Here is a 19807-nt window from a genome sequence, read left to right on the forward strand (position 1 = left end):
TGCTAATGATAATTCTGAGATACCATTTGCTTTTTCCCCTCTCATTGTCTCATGAGTGTACAGTAGAATTTTCAAGAGGCTGTATAACATATGATAGAGTAACAGAAACACAGAAGCAGATAGGAAGCCAGAGGTGAAAGAGATTTGCCACTATATCAAACAATGCCACTCTTCTCACAAATGGTTTTTAGTTTTGAAGTTATTTTTCAGAAAAAATGTTATTTTTGTTAACATGTATTAAGTTGTTCATTGTTATTTTTACAATCTCTCACACCCAAGTTCTTTGGGGTCCTAAATAATTTTAGGAACCCAAAAAAGTCCTGAGATCACCTAGAGTATGAGAAACGCTGCCGTAGACCACACTTCGCCATTATGAGCTGGATTCCTATTGAGTTAACAGGGGGCACTAGAGAGACATGACAAGGAAGGAAGGAGAAGGGGCTGTCCCTGCTAGTTTGTCTTCACTTCCTGTTAGATCTCTCCAGCACACGTTTCCAGGAGCAACAGGTGCTAGTGCCCAGCTTATTTCCACATGGAGAAAGGCACAGCGAGCCTGGCTGCACAATCCTGAACAGACCATGGTGATGTTCCTGAGATGTCTGACTGCCAGGAAGCAAGACCCCCTGAGCTAGCAAGACCCCCTGAGCTCCTGAGCTACCAAACCCAGAAGGAAGTATCCCCTCCACGGAAGTCCCAGGGTGAGATCTGCCAGGCAGCCCCTTCCCAGCAGAACCCTGCATCCCAGTTCAAAGAAGTCCTTCCTCCAGGCTTCTGATTAGTCCAGCCTAGGTGTGGCATATGCTTCCTGTGGTTCTACTTCTGCATTACCTTCATATTTCTCTTTGGTTTTTCAACCCTCCAACACTGTTTAACGAATCACCTATTTTACATGCATTATGGTAATACAGCAAGATTTTTGTTCTCCTGACTGGATGGAGCTGGACACAATTAGCAACAGGTATTAATTCATTAGACAACTCTGAAAAGCTACGCATAATGACAGAACCAATCATCTCCATGGTAATATTAAATTAAAAAGTGTCTAAGAGAAAACCCAAAACTCTCCTACAAAAGTATGTTAGAAATTTACACAAGTGATATAAATATTGTGGTTCCTACACATAACTGCTTTGTGATTACATTTTCATATATAAAGTTATCTATATTTAACTAGTCATTTCAAAGAGCACTTTTCCATATTTGATAGAAGTTTCTCTTAAGATTATTACCTAAACATAGACTTCTAAGACTCTGAATGACAAATGATGGATAATGATAAAGTATATTTTCTCTAATGTTTAGCTGTTACTACGTTGGAGACACTTTAAATATTTTGCGCAATCTTAGTATGAAAGTATAAATCCTGAAAGATATCTTAAGCAAATCATCTCTTCTCTTGTAGAGAACTTGATACTGATTTTCCCTTCAAGGATTTTACCACATATACATTTTAAAAATTAGACTTACCTCCTGAAAGGAGAGCAGGCTTACTTTTTACCATTGGACTAGAATGAGGAAATTTGTTGCTAAATGACATGAAAAGGTGTGCTGTGAAATCATCGGGAAGCTCTGCTTCTAGGAATGTCTTCATAAATAGCTTAAAACCTTCAAAATCTATCGTCTGGAAAAAAATTAAACATATATTCTAAGACTCAGCCAATGTTAAGATTATGTTCTAAGCTCAGAATCAACAGTTGTAGAATTGACCTTGAATATTTCTATACCCAAGTCCACAAAAGGACCGTAACTATTTGAGAAATACATGAAGCAGTCCTAGGCTAACTGCAGTGCTTAGATATATATATACATCTTACCTGTGGCAGGACAACAGGATAGGCAGAAGATTTCCAGTCAGACATTTCTATTTCCACACTATCTGTATCACCTTAAAAAAATCTACTCTTTGAAAGTTAGTTTCCTCCTCTGTAAATTGGAAGCAATATTCCCATTCCTGCAGAGTTACCATTACAACTAAATCAGGCAACTAATGTGAACGTGCTAATGCAGAGTCATGAACACAGCGGGAATACTCTGAAATAAAAGACCTTCTCTTTTCTCCTTTCCTTGGCTCTAATGGCGACTCTTGTTCTCAACAACTGGAGAAAGGGGTTAATGTAAAAGTTTCACCATAGTACCAACATCAATTCATATGAAATTTCAAAGTGAAATTCTAAAACTGCCCATGCAAACTTTCAAAGAAAACTATTTCAAGATCCTTGCCCACTCATATTCACCGCAGGTCTGTAAAAAACAAACAAAAAACCAGACATTTATTTGGAGAGAATCACTGGTACACTGAGAGTCTTCATGTCCACTCAGGGAAACGGTGATGGGAACCACCTTCTATCCTTGAGTTAAGTAGAGGATTTCATAGGAGCCACCTGGAGAGCTTGCTTCCTCTGAGGAGAGGACAGTGGACCAGGATCTAACTCTTGCCTGGAAAATTGAGGACAAGAGTGTAGGTGCTTTGGGACAAAGGCAAGTAAATGGTACTATACTGGGCTTGGCCAACACCCTCACGACTGCAAGGACAATGATGCATAAATGTTTCCTGGAAATTGATGTAGACCATATGGAAGAGGCCAGTGGGGTTGTGTTGGGTCCCATCCAGTAGGCCATTTGAAAGGACAAGGAGACCTACAGAGAGAAAGCTGGAATAAAGCCACAGCTGTCCAGATCAAGAGAGTGCAAGGTCAATGGGCCTCATAGGAAGCTCTGAAGGGCATTTTTTTTCCTACCCAGTTCACTGTAACTGAGATGAAACTAAAAATAGGGCAAAAATGAAATTTGGCAGAAACTGATGTTCTTAATTTTGATCAAACTTCTGGCAGATGAGAATAAAGTTAATTCCTTAAACTGCTATTTTGGATAGAAAATGTATTTGTTCCATGTAATCATATTGGGGTAAGATGGTACAGAATGACCAATTTTATTATAGTATTATTTTGAATAAACCTAAAATGGAATATGACATACAGGGACATCACTAGAGAAAGTACATTTTTGTAGATTAGATCATGTGCCAATTAAGAATATGTACTATGTATGCTTCTCCACCTTAATAGAATCTCAAGCCAGTAAAAAACCATACCAAAAACAAAACAAAACAAAAAAACAAAAACAAAAAAACCCCCCAAAAACTTCTCTTTGTTTATTAATGGTTGCAAAACTCTGCCTATATCGCATTCTGACAATTTTTTTAGTTTAATCTTGCTTTGCTTATTCCATGAAGGGCACTTCAGACATTTACAATGGTGGCAGTAAAAAGACTTCATCTTCTTCCATGTATAAGAAATCACCACCTCGGGGCGCCTGGGTGGCACAGCGGTTAAGCGTCTGCCTTCGGCTCAGGGCGTGATCCCGGCGTTATGGGATCGAGCCCCACATCAGGCTCCTCTGCTATGAGCCTGCTTCTTCCTCTCCCACTCCCCCTGCTTGTGTTCCCTCTCTCGCTGGCTGTCTCTATCTCTGTCGAATAAATAAAATCTTTAAAAGAAAAAAAAAAAGAAATCACCACCTGCACAAAACATTATAAATTCTACTAGTGGAGTGAACCACATAACTAAAAACCATGAATAATATAAAAATATAAAGAACAGCCTCTGGTAGCAGAAGTACTTTTGAAAAGCCATTTGCTACCATGAATGAAACTGAGGTTTCAAAATACACAGATAAGGCCATACCCAGACCACTGTATCCAAATGCGTTTTCTTGAGCAGAAATACCTTCTCTTACTAGTAGGGTTCCTTAGCCATGGCCTATCATGAGAGAAGTAATCCACACTCAGTTGAATTAGTAATCAACTTCAGTAGACAATCCTCCAATGTGTGAAGCCTCATGGGACACCAGGAGTTAATTTTATTACAAAAATATGGGAATTTGTATAACAAACATATTTATAGGCATTGTAGTTAGAATCATGGTTATTTCTCTTCACTCTTGCTTCTTAGCCCTAAGCCTTTTGTGGTCAGCATTGTGTTTGCCAACATAACAGATGACAGGAACATGGTATTGAAGTCAGATTACCTGGATCTACTCTCAGATCCAACACTTTCTAGCTGTGTCAACGTGGGCAATTTATTGATCTCTCTGTGCCTTAATTTCTCCATCTATATGTAAAAACAACAATAACTACCTCTTCGTTGGTTAGAAATTTCAAACAATTTTTGAAGAATAAGCCTCAAAACCACATTACCTCAAATGTTTTTATATGCATTTAACAAGTCATTACATGGTTCATCCTTTTTGATTATTATTATTATTTATTTTAGAAAGCTGGTAACAAAATACAAACAAAGGACTAGGACTGTTGACAGTTTTTCCCTGGATCTTCTGTTGGGATATGATTATATTTTACAACAGAACTATTTCAATGCAAGGGTTTAACATGATAACAAAGGAAAACAATAACAACCAACCAAGAAACAAAAACAAAACAAGAACTTGAGAATAAAATATTTTGTGTGTCATATTCCAATATCTCCATTTGCCACCTGAGTGATTTGGGGCAAGGAATTTATCTGCTCTTTTAAAAGAAAAAATCTGCCACATCCCAAGTGTGTGCTCTTTTTAGAGCCTTACATAACCTAAATAGAACCTCTTTGAAATTACTGCCTATAATTTAATGATGAAAACCAGAAAAATAAACAACCAAAAAGAAAAAAAAATGTATAGTATCTCTGTTAATAAGGAATGCCTTACTACTTGGTCCTTCTTTTTCAGTTCTCAGGAAAACTTTTTAAAATTAAATGTTACAGCTCTGCCTTGCTCAATAAGCAAAAAGCAGCTTAGTTTTATTCTCTGACAGATCTAAGCCTTAATTTTTTCCATATAAAGTGATATATAAGATCAACCATTCAGGACTCTCATCTAAATGTAATAATAAATCAATATAAAGCACTTAACATGCCCTTGGGCACACAGCATGTAAAATAGATGAAATAATAAAATAAAAAAAGGAAGTCCTGGTTTGAGGTTTAATGGATTTTTTATTATCTTAATTTGCCTTCCTCTTTATTAGTCCAGAAAACCAGAAAATTCACTGCATCTTCCTGAATCAAGCCTGCAGTTTTTGTGTTTTAGACATTTTGTGATTATTATTCTCTAACAGGCAACATTGACTAACCACTGCTTTTAGAACATGAGCATTTATAAACAGATATTTTACTTTAAAAAATAAAAAAGTCTATTATCAAAATAAGAATGAAGTTATCTATGAGATGATGTCATCCTATTTATTAAGTTTTACTGATGATGTAAACTTCTCTTTCAAACTTTTTCACAGGGTTGGTGGGAGCAAAATTCCCCTCCCTTAGGTTTCGGTCATTACACACAGCTTACAAAAGCTGTAAAACTCAAACTTCTTTAAAGCCAAAAATTAGCTATTTCAGTGTTTCCAATTCATAGAGGAATAATTCTTCAATGCCTTTTCTGGTTAACCCATCTCCTCCTTTTCTTGTTGGTAAAAGACTTTCAAATCTCTTTCAAAATTCTATGTTGTCCAATATATCAGACATTTTTGTAAGTGGAGACTGTCCTCTATCTATATATTTTCCTTATTTCATGATTCAGTAGAACATCGCCGAATTTAAGTATCTTGTTTTCTACTGCTGTCATGTAGCTGCATTAGAATTGATTTTTGAACATTGTGACCTTTAATAGAATGAGATTACTTATATGCACATCAATGGAAACACTAAAGAAAAAAGTTGGGTTGGACTTAAGTGAATGAGTGTTCAAAAATCAAACTGACTATAAGCTGAAAGACATACACACCACACAATGTTTAAAATTTTGAGAACTGCTTTTTCATTTTTTTTCTTAAGGAGCAGCCACAGACTATTTAGGGAGATAACATAGAGAATCTGCAAAGAATTCAGACTGAGGGAGCTGCTCAGATGTTGCTGCCAAATTGGCATGGATTCAAAACACATTTCTATATGCCTTTCATTATTATATCTGACCATCTGGATCCTTTGTTTTTAAATCCCTGCTAATACTAAAGAAATAACACCAGTATTCATCCAAGTAGATTCAAAGTGAATGAAAATAAATGTCATCACTCTATCATTAATTTATTCTGGTGCTTTCAGGATGGAGATTTTCTCATATTCAGCAAATGTTCATGGTACACCCACTTTGTACTAGACTCTGTCCTAGCTGTTGGGGTAAAGATGCTACTGGCACATGCAAAAATCCTCCTACCAGAGGCTTACCTTCTAATAAAGGGAATGAAGAAATAAAAAATAAATAGGCTAAATGTACATTTGACAGTATTAAGTTTGTAGGAAAAAAAAAGAAAGAAAATGTTTTTATATTTTGGGAAGGGGTGCTTGTAGTTTTCAATCCGATGATCAGGAAATGAGAATCTGTTCTTTGAATACAGATTTACAGGAGATGAAGGAGTTAGCTTTGCACACATCTGGATAAAGAACATCTCAGACAAAACAGGTAGTGCAAATGTCCTGAAGTATAAAAATGCTCCTGTTTTAGAGGCATTTCTATAAAAGCCATTGAGGAGGGGCAGGGGAGCAGAGCAGGAGTGAGGGCAGACTACAGTAGCAGAAAATACATTTCCGTGTGTTTATTATAGAAGGTTAGGGGAGAAATACACCAACTGTGATAGGTATCACCTAGCCACTTCAAACAGTCAAATCATTAAGTTTTCAATTTAGGATACAATATTCCAGATGGCCCACTCTCATATTCTACATGTTGTCATAGATACGAGATAGTATATTTTTTGGCCATATCGAGATTGGATCCTCAGTGCTGCTACAAGAAACCTATAAGAAGCTAATCAAATTGATGTGTTTAATTATGATAAGATGTAGCTAATTAAGCTCATAAGTATCTATGTAAATATCTTCTCAAAATATTTTTACATGGTTCCAATCTAATTGAGGTCACATATTAAAAAGAAAGTTACTATATATTTCAACAATAATTAATACATAGTCAATACGAGCTCATTAATACAGAATTACAGAAGGTATTTTATTATTCAGCTTGGTGGTCTGTCTTCAAAATTTTGCTCTGGTTGTGCGATGAGAGGAGGAAGAGGACTGACTTTGTGTTGAGAGTCATAGGGAAGAGAAGCAGAAATACTGGTTAGCATGTTACTTCCATTCCTTGCTAACTAACTGCCCTGGCATTTATGGAGTTGTGGGAGGAGGAACAGATACAACAGACACAATAACTCTAATACCAGGACAGCATTCTGGATTGTGGCCAGGCTTGGCAGAGGAAACAAATCACATCTTATGTCCTCCACTCTTACCTCATGGTAGAAGGAAATCAATTTAGAGTTGGAAAGACATCAGAGTTCTATTTTTTCACTTTATAGTTGAGAAAAGAGAAGCTCAGAAAATAAAGGTGACAGGATTGGTTGGTAGTATATCTCAGCAATACCCACTTTTACTTTTCATGTATATTCTAGAACTTTTGTATGAAATCATGTTTGTCACTAAAGCGTGACCAACAGCCACTGCCTTTAAACACCAATAGAACACCAATACATTAGGCACGGAGATAACTATTTTATATACACTTTAGAATTTAACCTTTTTAACAACTCAATAAGGTCAATATTCTTTTCATTTGATAGCTGAACAAACTGAGGCTAGTAACTTGTCTAAGACTTGCTAATATGTGGCAGATGTGGGATTTGAACTCAGTTCAGTTGGACTCCTAAGACTACGTTTTCTCTGTTATACTTTCCAGATGCTTTCTTTAATGGGAAAAGTTGAACTTGGTTCTGGAAGGACAATTATAGCTTACAATAAAAGGGTTTTTATATCATTGCTAATAATTATATCAGTGTCAATATTCTTGTTAAAGACATTTAAAATATTACATAGGCAACAGCATTACCAAATGTAGGTTACTAATTCACAGGTTTCTTATTAAGGGAATGAAGCAACTCAGTTGTCTAAATGTAAAGTTATACACATTAGCAGAATCTACAGTGCAGAGCACCCAGTGCAAAGATAAGGGAAGCCCAGGGAACTATGAAACGTAACTTAGCCTTGGGCCAAGGATCATCTACTAACAGGAAATGTAAAGAGAAAATCCTACACTCACAGAACACTGAGAGACCAAGAACACCATAGAGCAATAACTACGCATGCCCTTCTCCTGCCCACCCCCTGCCGCCTTTGGCTAACCTCAGCTTCTCCTGCTCCTTCTATTCTGCAACTGAAATTGCTTGCCTACTAAACATCTCCATATGGAACAAAGACTGAGCAAGGAAAAGGAAGAAACTCATTCCGCTAACCCCAAGAAACAGCAGGGATAATTTTGACACCAATTTTCAGACAGCCTCTAGTAGGTATGCAGGTTATGTAGAAAGGTGTGTTTGTTGACCAAGGTGTCAATAAATGTCCTTTAATAGATAAATCCTGCTGCACAGAAGCAGCCATTTACTCGGAAGAGTTGCCTCCTAAAACCATAAAGCCCATGTAGTCTGTCTTTGGGGGATCTGGTAGGTTTCCACAGAGGTCAGGGGTAAGATCAGAGACATGTCATCCTCTGAAAGAGACTAGTGAAAGTCATTGCCATCAATGAGTTGCCATTTCAATCCTGCCTCATCCTAAGAGACTGTAGTATGTAGGACCTGTATCTAAGTGAATCAAGATCATTCTGGTATAATCAACTGTACTGCAACATGTTGGGGATGAGATCACGGTGTTTGCTGTCATTGAAACCAGAAGAAAACTTGTGAATAAAAAGCTAATACATATCGGTTACTTTCCTAGGGAGACAATATTATGGTTTTAAGTATCTCATGCATTTTGATAAGAGATATTCCTAGTATGATAGAAAAACCCATTCAGAGATCCCCAAAATGTGTTGTAATTCTATGCACCGAGCTGAACTATGGACCCAAAACTTGCTTTAGAAAATGGGCTTTTCTGGGAGAGAGTGACTGAAGCAACAGATGGGTTACTCTTTTTCCCAGGAAGGCAAAGATCAGTGGCTTTTCAGTTCAATTTCCTTCACAGGTTCTAATAACACCATAGATGCGTAACCTCCCCCAAAAGAAATCCCTACCAATTGCATTTAGATGCAATTATAAACTTGCTATTGTAAATTAATAAATTAAGACTTTCATTAAGTAAATTATTTTATTGGAGTCTGATCATGTTTTGGTGAAATTAGAAAATTAAATTCAAGAATCTACAAAACTAAAGCCCACCTCTAGACTGTCTTTGATTCCATTAAGGTATTAGCTCTTCCATTTGAGGACTTTGATTTGAACCAATATCAGTCAGTTATAACTTTATAAGGATTACAGATAGCCTTGCATATTGTACGAATCTTAATGGTACAAAAGTACAGGTCAGTGATATGGATGAGAAATTCATAGCTCACATCAGAATAAAGAAAGACAGATTTTAATAGAAAAGAAAATGTCTTACTTGGTTAAGAATGTCTTGTTTCTGTGCATGCAAGGAAAGAAAGAATACAGGTGTTAATGTAAGATAATTTATACTCATCATCTCATATTGCTGATAACTTAACTAAAAGGTCAATTTTACAGATTGATTTTAAAACATACCCTAGATCCATGGATCTCAGAATGTGGTCTGAAACAGTATCATTATCATCAACTGGGTTGATAGAAATATACATTTTTGAGCCTCACCCTAGTAACACAGAAACTAAGGAGAAGACAGGAGGGCAGGCATCAATCTGTGCTTTAAAGAGACCCCCAGGTGATTCTGATACAAGCTAAAATTTGAGAATCATTTACTTGATCAATCTTGGAGTGTAATAAGAGAACAGTCCTAAGAGGAGATAAATATAATAAATAACACATATAAGATGATTAAAACCTTCCAGAGAAGATTATGAAAACACAATAGTATATATAAATCTATATTAGATTATTAATATTTATTTCTCACTCTTAATGCTTCCATCTTTGAGAATAACATGTCTCACCCATTACCATGTCTTTAAAGATAAACATCTTCCCATACATATACTACTACTTAATTTCTTCCCATGTCTTTAGACATCATTGGAACAATTTAGAATTGAATTTGAAATCCAGGGGGGAAATACATACATAAAATATCATATTAATCTATTTTATATTAATGTTATTAATTAATATTAAATAATTAATATTACTACCTTAATATATACTTACTTATACTATACTATATATATTTTTCATATATAAAATGCAACACCAAACTGCTTCTTTCTCATATTATCAAATTTCATTACTTTCATGAATCATTTATATCTGAGATTTCCTGACTATATATTACTGTGAACCATCTTACCAAGACTGGATGGCTACTACAAATTAACTATAATCATACTCTTAATATTATATCATTCATACAAGATTAGCTGGAGACAAGTAAGAATCTCTTACCTTGCGGCATGAGTTAGTAGTAATTACATGCACTGGAATATGCCATACTCATTACCTAAGAAATGCCTTTCAATGTATGTGAAATACCTTTCTCTTCCCCTTACTCTCATCTCCCAACCACCTTGCCTTTCATTCTATGGCCCAGTCAATGAAGTGAAGAGGAAAGGGCGTTATTCTTAAACTGGAATTCCAGACAATTAGGTTTTAATTGTGGCTCTTGTCATGAAACTAGCTGGTTAGTCTTGGGAAAGTCATTTTACTTTTCCTACAGTGACATTCTTCACTTAAAAACTTTATAATCTTATCTGTTTGGGACTCTCAAGACCTTCTTGAAGTTTTTATTCTTAGGGAGTCTTTAGAGGCATTGTTTAGATTTATATATATATATTTTGATTCTGTTATTTTTTCAAAGAAACACTGTTAAATGATCTTTAAAAGATACAAATTAAAAATAAATGACTCATCCATATAACGCACTTAATATTTCTTCTCCTTTAAAATAGACGTAAACAAGTCACAAATTCATTGTATTAAGCTTTTATAGAGACCTTTTAGAACTCAGTAATTCAAATAAATGATAAGAAATTCAATGCACCTACCATTGAAGCAGCTTTACTTTATAAGAAGAGAAGCAAATAAGAGATATTTAGCCTGTTCTTTCTTTGCTTCTTTGCAAGTACATCTTATATGGATGATATATGCAATATTTATTTTAGAAAACAAAGGATTATTTATTCTAAAAGGAGTGTAGATTACACACTTTTCAAAGTTTTCTTGCATAATAGTAGTCATCTCTGCCAACAACTTAAGGATTAACCTGACCGGTCAATACAGAGTGATAATTTCCCATATGAACAGATAGTATGAATTCTGTCATACTGTTAGAGTAACCTTTTATAAACTGGATGAAGTCATGTACTGAAGAGAACCTCAAGGCATTAAAGATTTCTTTCTCAACACTGAATATTCCTAATTACTTCCTATTGGCTTTTGTAAAATACATACTACTGTTTAAGTGTCATATAAGCTTTAAATGTTTTCGGGTATTTTTCCCCCTAAAGGGAAAAGACCTATCAGTGTTAAATTAGAGAGTCGTTTCACTCTTAAATTAGAATTATTCTGGGGTCATAATGAGGCCTAACTTTTTTTGTTTTTCAACTGTTCATTATTTTAATAATTCATTTCAAGAGCAGATCTGTGCATTTATGGAGAGTTATTACATTATTGAAAAGGCTGACATCATATGTGTGTCTAAGAATGAATCTAGTAATTACCTCAATAAATCCAGTGTACAGTGACTGATAATCCTCATGAAATATATAATATCAGTAAGACCAAGTCTTGAGAGTCTTTTAAATAAGAAATCATTGAAGCAAAAAGGCTACTTTGCAAACAAGATCACATTCCAACTGAATTTATAGCCAGCAGCTATCTTTAGGGAGAAAAAAAACTGGTTTTATCTCTGTAGATAGATTAGAAAACATGCACATTTTCAAGTACGGTTGGGAATGTAAATATTAATGACATTTTCGGGTCTTAACAGCAATTCCATAGAGTTGTCATTTTTAGCTTTCCCACTCTGCTTTCCTGGTCTTTGAGATTTTTGGTTCTATAAGCTTATCTGGCAATTTTTTTTTTCTCTCACACTGTGGTATCTAGGAAAATAAAATATGAGGGAAATGTAGGCTGGATATCTGCTTTTGTTCCTGATACAGGAAAATGGGAATGGCTTTAAATTGCCTTATTTTCCCCATCATTTGTAGGTTCTAAGTATTAACTTTACTTGAAAAAGGAAATAAATCTTAGGTTAAAGGCTTTTACAAGGTACAGTAATATATCAGAATCTAGACAGACTAAGAAAATATGGCATAAAAAGTAGCTATTAGAAATACTGGAAGGAAATTATAAAACAATATGAATGCTTTCAGGTTAGAATTGGAGATTTGGTTTTGACTAAAATGTAAATTCTATAAATCCAAGGAAATATAATATTGAAGGATAACCAATAACTGTGCTCTTATAACAAGCAAAACCATAATGACAATGAAAACAAAAACAAATCACATTTTAATCAGCAAACAAATCTATCTAGCTGGCTGGATAATACATCCAAGGGAAAGGTTCTCTTGCAAAGGGTAATTTGTTTTAACTCCCATACAACGGAACTATCACTTGGTGAAACTGCAAAAGGACTCACAGCTAAGATGCTCAAACATTTAAAACATAACATCTCTCGGCTAACAGTAAACAGAAGGTTATTTAACAAATAATTGGGAAAGGAGAGACACTCATTCAAACCAAGTGTTCCAAAGCCATCAACAGGACAGGAAGTTTTTATAAGGAAGGAACTTCAGGGACTTGTTGGCTTACTGGTAGTAGGTTAAAACAAGATAGGGGAAGAAGTTCCTCACTTTTTATCCAAGCTGGCTTTTTAAAATTACACACCAGTTATATTCATCACAGAATCTTTCTGTAGTCAAGGGAATAATTCTTCGAAAGGAGTAACCCTCCTGCACCCCACCAGTGTTCATTTGGGGTTAAAATTTGTAGGTCACAGAGTGAGCAGTAGGCATGCTTGGTCTTCCCTTCCATCAATCCTGATCATACCTGACCAAGCAATCTCAGAATTACAATGTATTTAACGTTTAGGAAAAGAATCAAAGGCTTTATTACAGATGACCTATACTCTTTCAAGCACACACTAGAAAAATATTACTTTCATTAGCAAATGGTTTTGAATGAAAAAGGTAGTAAACTATTTTATGTGTTTTCCAGAATAGCATTTCATTATGAATTTCATTTTGTTTACGGTATGGTATATGGTACATACATTTCCAAAGACTCTTCATTAAGAAATCCCTCCTCCCAGTATATATATGAAAACGATATAAAGGAAAAAAAAGCTTTACCCCTTCAGGATTATACTTTGCAAGCACACCATTACCATGGAATTCTTCAAGAACATCCTTTAGTTTCTTTGTAGAATCTATAAAGAAATAGAGAACATAAATTGTTTATATATGCCTACTGTGGTTAAATACCCCAGTTCGGAAACAAAGATCTATTAAAATATAATCACCAAAAGATATTAAATTTTAAATGCACATGTAAAATTTCTTTATCATTTTTGAAAAGCTATTTGTTGAAAAAAGCAATCACACAAAAAAAGAAAGGAACAGAAAAAAGTATGCTCTGTCCTAGTGTATTGCCTATGTACTAGGCAATACCATTAGGCAAGGCCATTACCCATATATTGTATGAATTAAGAGCAAATATATAAATAGGTAGTATCTTATCCCTTTGTTTTGATAACATAACATCTAATTGAATAAAATAAGCTTTGTTTAAACAGAAAACATAGGCATTCCTTGTTGAACTTTACATCTAATGCACTGCATTTTTCATATTTTACTCCATTAACTAATAATAACCCTGCTGGGCAAGTAAGAACAGTAAAATGTAGAGCTAAGCCTCAATGGTGAACGGAGTCAGAGGCAAGGTATAGATTTTAGTATCTGGCAGATATTTTTAGAATTTTCTAAATATACACAAAAAAACAAACTGAAGTTTATTTTAATTCAATTAAGAAATAAAGTTTGGGGGGGGGAAGAAACAAAGTTTAGGAAGCATCTCTACTTGCTAGATGGGATGCTGCCCAATTCATGAAGTGCTTAATAAAGCCCCTTAGGTCTCCAAATTAAGAAAAAAAGAAAGATATGTTACCAAGAGATTTTTTTTTTTAAAGATTTTATTTATTTATTTGACAGAGATAGAGACAGCCAGCGAGAGAGGGAACACAAGCAGGAGGAGTGGGAGAGGAAGAAGCAGGCTCATAGTGGAGGAGCCTGATGTGGGGCTCGATCCCATAACGCCAGGATCACGCCCTGAGCCGAAGGCAGGCGCTTAACCGCTGTGCCACTCAGGTGCCCCTGCCAAGAGATTTTTAATTTGCTTTTTTGATTTTGAAATATTTTTAGGACATTCATCATATCAAGACTGTGACAAAAGAATCCTTAGTTAATATGGGAAATGTCATGAAATAACATAAATATTATTAGAAAAATATATATAAATAGAATACAAATATATGCATTCAATCTATTAAAACAATACTCTAATAGTTCTCAAAATATAATTTGATTAAGCAATCTCAGACCTACAGCATATTTTAAGTTAGAGAAAAATAACTAACAAATACTGATAAGTCATCTAAACATTCAATAAAGCTTAAATAACAATGATAAAACAAGGCTGAAACTGGAAAATAAGCAGATTCTTAGTTTTCCATTAGGCAACAGGGCATGGATATCATTTCCTAGCATATGAATATAATCCTCCCTGCCTTTCTCCAAGTTCAGTGATATTTGTGCCACCATAAAATATTTCCAAAAATACTAATTTACAAATCAGTTAGAAAATTAACTCTTAGATGCCCACCCAGTGCATCATGCCTATATTTTATAAATTATACTTTCATTTGGAATATAAAATTTTGTTTATGTTCCAAATTCTGCAGAGGATTTTTAAGTGTGACTGCTGTTTTTATTGCATTAAAATTCACATAACATAGATTCATTATTTTAACCATTTTAAAGTCTACAATTCAGTGAGTTTTTTAGTACATGCACATTGCTGTCCAAACATCACAACTATATAATTCCAGCATATTTCCATCACTCCCCAAAAAATCCCATGTTCTGGGCATTCCATACAACTGGAATCAAATAGTTTGTTGTCTTTGTCTGGCTTCTTTCACTTCAAGGTCCATAGATGTTGTAGCATGTAGCAGTACTTCATTCCCTTTTGTAGCTAAAAAATATTCCATTTTATGGATATATCACATTTTTTTTTTTATCCACTCATCAGCTCGTGTACATTTGAGTTGTTTCCATGTTTTGGTTATTACGAATAATGCTGTTATGAACATTCAAGTGTACATAATTTTGTGTAAATATTTACACAAATATTTGTGTATACACTTAAGCAGAGAATTGCTAGGTCATAAGAAAACCTACATTTAACATTTTGAGGAACTGCCAAACAGATTTTCACAGGGCTATATACTATTTCACATTCCTACCAGCAATGTATGTGAATTCCAATTTCCCTACATCTTTGCCACACTTGTTATTTTCTAGTTTTTCTTTTATTATAGCCATCTTAGTAGACATGAAATGGTTTCTATTTGTATTTCATTAGGTATTTGTTAATGACTAATGATACTGACCATCTTTTCAAATGCTTATTGGTCATTTGTGCATCTTCTTTGAAGAGATGTCTCATCAAGTCTTTTGGCTAGCTTTTAATTTGGTTGTTTATCTTTTTGCTGTTGAGATTGTTTGGGGTGCATGTGTGTATGCTATAGCATGTTTGAAGCTTATACAGTTTCCTCTATATTTCTTTTTCAGTATATATTTTGCTAGCACTTTCCATACTAGGATCAGAGTTAATTTGTTATGCCTGTCTCTTGCTAGATTGTAGGCTGCTCTGGGGAAGAAAACATACATTTTCATTTTTGCACAGCACTCAAATTTATGTTAAAGATGAAATAATAACATCATAATAAATATTGTGATTCAATTGATCTATTCCTAAATGACCACAAATTATAGTAATTGCTTTGACATTTACCTTGGCAGAAACATAAACTACTTTAGAGACCAGGTTCTATATTAAAGAGAGATATGAAGCTGATTCTTTATTCCTGAATCCCTCTTTGTCAATGATAAGGCATTATTCTAACTTAGCAGAACACCTTTTACTTCTTCACATTTATAGACGCAGACGCAGAGCCTACTGTACATACCTATGTGCACATATACAAATCCAGATGCACAGACTCTACAATAACATATCCCAAAGACTATGTTTATTTTAACGATATCTGAGCCCCACGGTAAAATGCAAGGGCGAGAAGGAAATTTGCTTATACCTAGGCCTTCCACAGAATGTTAGAGATACTGACTAAAGATGGGTTTTTCATTTCAGGATTCCATAGGAGTACAAAACACATTCAGTAATCATTTACAAATGTCCCAGAGAAGGCAACAGTCCTTAAAATTATTCATGTCATTTTTTAATGCTTTCTTGGCCACAGATTATATTAGCATATTCTTAGTGGGGAGACCACTAGGAATAAATTAATAAAATAAGACCAAAATCTCTGTGTCTTAATGATGATCTTGGTCTGGGACAATTTAAGAAGTGCTAATTCATATTTAGATGGATCACCATTAACCCAATTTACTCCTTTTTCAATTCACAAGTCCTATTTTTAATATCTGGATAGCTAAAATGTATTCAGGACCCAATCCCCACTTCATAATCTAGTTTAGAAATTGGAACATTATCTTATTCTTCTATTCCTGTCCCAATAACCTCTCTTGGGCCCAGTCACTCGAAGATTGAGGACTTGACTTATCCAGCCAATCTTCTATAGGTTGATTATGGCATGAGACACCAAAGGATTCCAGATATCCTGCCGGGGTCCCCTAACCTTTAATCAGAATTCCCTTATGTGAACAGCCTACATATATGCATGGTTTCCCAAACTGCACTAGATGGTGAAGTTCCTGCTGTTGTGTTCTCCCTATCGTCAAAGGAGAATGGTCATTTACTTATTTTATATAATTCAGCTGCTTTTCTGGATTTGTGCCTATTACCTATCACCATAACATTCCTATCTGTTTGATTTTGTCATCTCTGGTTCATGTCTGTCCAAACAGCACTGGACTAGTGGAGAGGAGAAAGGATGCATGACTGAATCTGACCTACCCTCTAGTAAGAGAGATACCAAGGAAATGACGCCTGGATGAATAGAGAGTAGGTGAGTGAAAGAATCTCAATCATAGTTCAGCTAATATTGGAGCTTCAAGTACGAGAGCACAGTGACAGATTCTGGGCTGAGCAATGCTAAGAAAGCAAGGCAGCCAGCCAGCGAGGCGGGCAGCTGTGAACTGGGAGATCAATTCACAGGTAATACATATCTGTAATGAAACAAAGGTCTGGCATCTAAGAAGACTGGACACTGAAGTGCTGGGCAGCCAGGTTCAAACAGCTGGTTTAATCTTTGAATAAAGGATCAGCACAGATGCTCAGTACAAAATACTGGGTTTCCTAGAAAGCAGAGGAGGGTCATGACATGAAATACACAGCTAATTCCAGAGGCACTGATGCTTCAAGGCTTGGCTAATAGGGCAGGAGACTTGGAGAAGAACACCATATACCAATTACTGCCCATGACTAGCATATCCGTTTTACCAGAAAGTAATTTAATATTAATAACCACAACAGAGACAATGGGATTATTTTAGGTCGTCAGCTCTACCAAAAACAGAATCTCCTAAGAACTAAGGTGGTTCTGAACCTAACATAGACGAACCACTTTGTTCAGCAAACACCTTTGCTATATGCAAGGACAGAAGAAATGTATAGATTTCTTCTTATGGTTTGTCTTTCTAACACCTGCCCCAGTGTATGAGTCATTCTAGAGGCCCCCTAAAGTGCTCACTTCCTATGAATCCTCTCATGTTTGGCTGAGTCATGTACTGTGTAACGCAATGAGAGTTAAATGAACGACATTTTAGGAATGTATAGTTAGGAATGTTTTACATTTTTACATGATTATTAAGGAAAATGTAATTCCTTTAACTAATTCTGAAATAAAAATAAATCCATAAGAACATTCAGCAATGTTTAGAAAACAAAAGAATCAGGCTCATGGGTCCTACATCGCAAAAAAAAAAAAAAAAAGAAAGAAAGAAAGAAACACTTTTGGCTTACTTCACATCTCCCCAGGTGTCTACTACATCTTGAATGAACTTCCTTTGTGATTTCACGGACTTTATGTCTCTTTATTCCAAAAAACTCAACATATACTTGTCATATTAATTACAAAATCCTCACGGAATAATGGAAAGATTTAAAGCCAGAGAGTTTTAGATTTGAGTCTTGGCTTCAGAATTCTTGGTTGAATATCCCTGGGCATATTTTTAATGTCTCTGTGGCTCAGTTTTCTAATATGTAAGATAGGAATAGTGAAAAGGACCTTGCAGTACTGTGTCTAGCAACGTATCCGGTGCCCAATAAATTCCTGTTCCTTCCTTCCACCCTAAAGATGACTTCAAACATACCACACCCCTTCAACAGTTTCCTGCTGTCTTTAAATTGAAACGCAAACTGGCACAATAGGTGTGTCAAAATACGATCCAAAACCTACCTACTAATAATTACTTTCAATGCCTTCCTTATTTTACAGTTCAATATCCATCGTAACATGATCCATGATTTTAGAGCCCCTCCTTTGTTTGTGATGTTCTTTCTCTTTGCCTGGAATTCCCCCTCGACGTCAAATGAAGTTCAAACATAAAGCATGCCTTAATTTATCTGCCACCTTGTCCATGAAATTTCTCAGGACCTCCTTCTAACTTTCCATGGAACTCCCTACAATAAAGCTCTTAGAATCTACACCTGTTTATGCATTGAGTACTATTACCACTATTAATTGAAGTTTACACAGGTAGATTCTTTTAGAGGTTGCAAAGTGTAGTATCTTATTTTTTTAAGTGTTATATCTTATTATTTCATTTAAAACTCACAACTACCATATAGCCTATTTTTTCAAACTATTTTTTCAAACTCCTCCTTTAAACACACGAAGAAATCAATGTTAAAGCAATCATTACTTATTCAAAATCACACAACCCAAAGAGGGTGAAGGAATGATCCAAACTTTTGTATATGACCCAAATCTGTTTTCCTTACTTTGTAAAAAAACAAAAACAAATGGAAGTTTCCATTACAGCCAAAATATCTAATTTGGAGTCCATGATTTCTGTTAATTTAGTTCAGGGAATTGTATTACCTATTTTTCTAGTACATGGAAACACTGTATTTCTTTTTCTTACCAACTTAAATTAACAGATGACAAATATCTTCTCTATATATAAGAAATAGAAGAAAAAGTAAAACAAAAAGGTCATATGGATATTTTTAAGTGTTTTATAGCATTTTATTTTATTTATTTATTTGAGAGAGAGAGAGAGAATGAGACAGAGGGAGCATGGGAGGAGGGAGGGTCAGAGGGAGAAGCAGACTCCCTGATGAGTAGGGAGCCCAATGCAGGACTGGATCCTAGGACTCCAGAATCATGACCTGAGCCAAAGGCAGTCACTTAACCAACTTGAGCCAACCAGGGGCCCCATAGCATTTTATTTTTGTTTAGGATTGTGTTTCTTTTGATAATAGAATTAGAATATATATACAATTCTTTCTGAAGACATTAAAATATTTGTAATTTTACATGATACATGTATTTCATACAGTTATTATTAAAAAAGTCATCTAAAATAATAAATATTGGGGCGCCTGGGTGGCTCAGTCGTTAAGCATCTGCCTTCAGCTCAGGACGTGATCCCA

The 19807-nt window shown here is 35.2% G+C and overlaps 1 protein-coding gene across 4 annotated transcripts in view; it reads right to left on the minus strand.

Moving 5' to 3' along the window:
• Window positions 1-19807, minus strand: part of DGKB (diacylglycerol kinase beta) — a 669924-nt gene that overhangs the window by 514003 nt on the left and 136114 nt on the right. For all 4 annotated transcript variants that reach the window (XM_034668563.1, XM_034668559.1, XM_034668553.1 and 1 more), the window contains exons 3-5: window positions 13300-13376; window positions 9420-9440; window positions 1468-1621 (exon numbers count right to left, since the gene is read on the minus strand). In XM_034668563.1, the coding sequence (XP_034524454.1) occupies window positions 1468-1621; window positions 9420-9440; window positions 13300-13376 (252 nt within the window). The remainder of the gene's footprint in view (window positions 1-1467; window positions 1622-9419; window positions 9441-13299; window positions 13377-19807) is intronic.

This window comes from Ailuropoda melanoleuca, chromosome 1 (assembly GCF_002007445.2).
Source record: "Ailuropoda melanoleuca isolate Jingjing chromosome 1, ASM200744v2, whole genome shotgun sequence".
Taxonomy (NCBI): domain Eukaryota; kingdom Metazoa; phylum Chordata; class Mammalia; order Carnivora; family Ursidae; genus Ailuropoda; species Ailuropoda melanoleuca.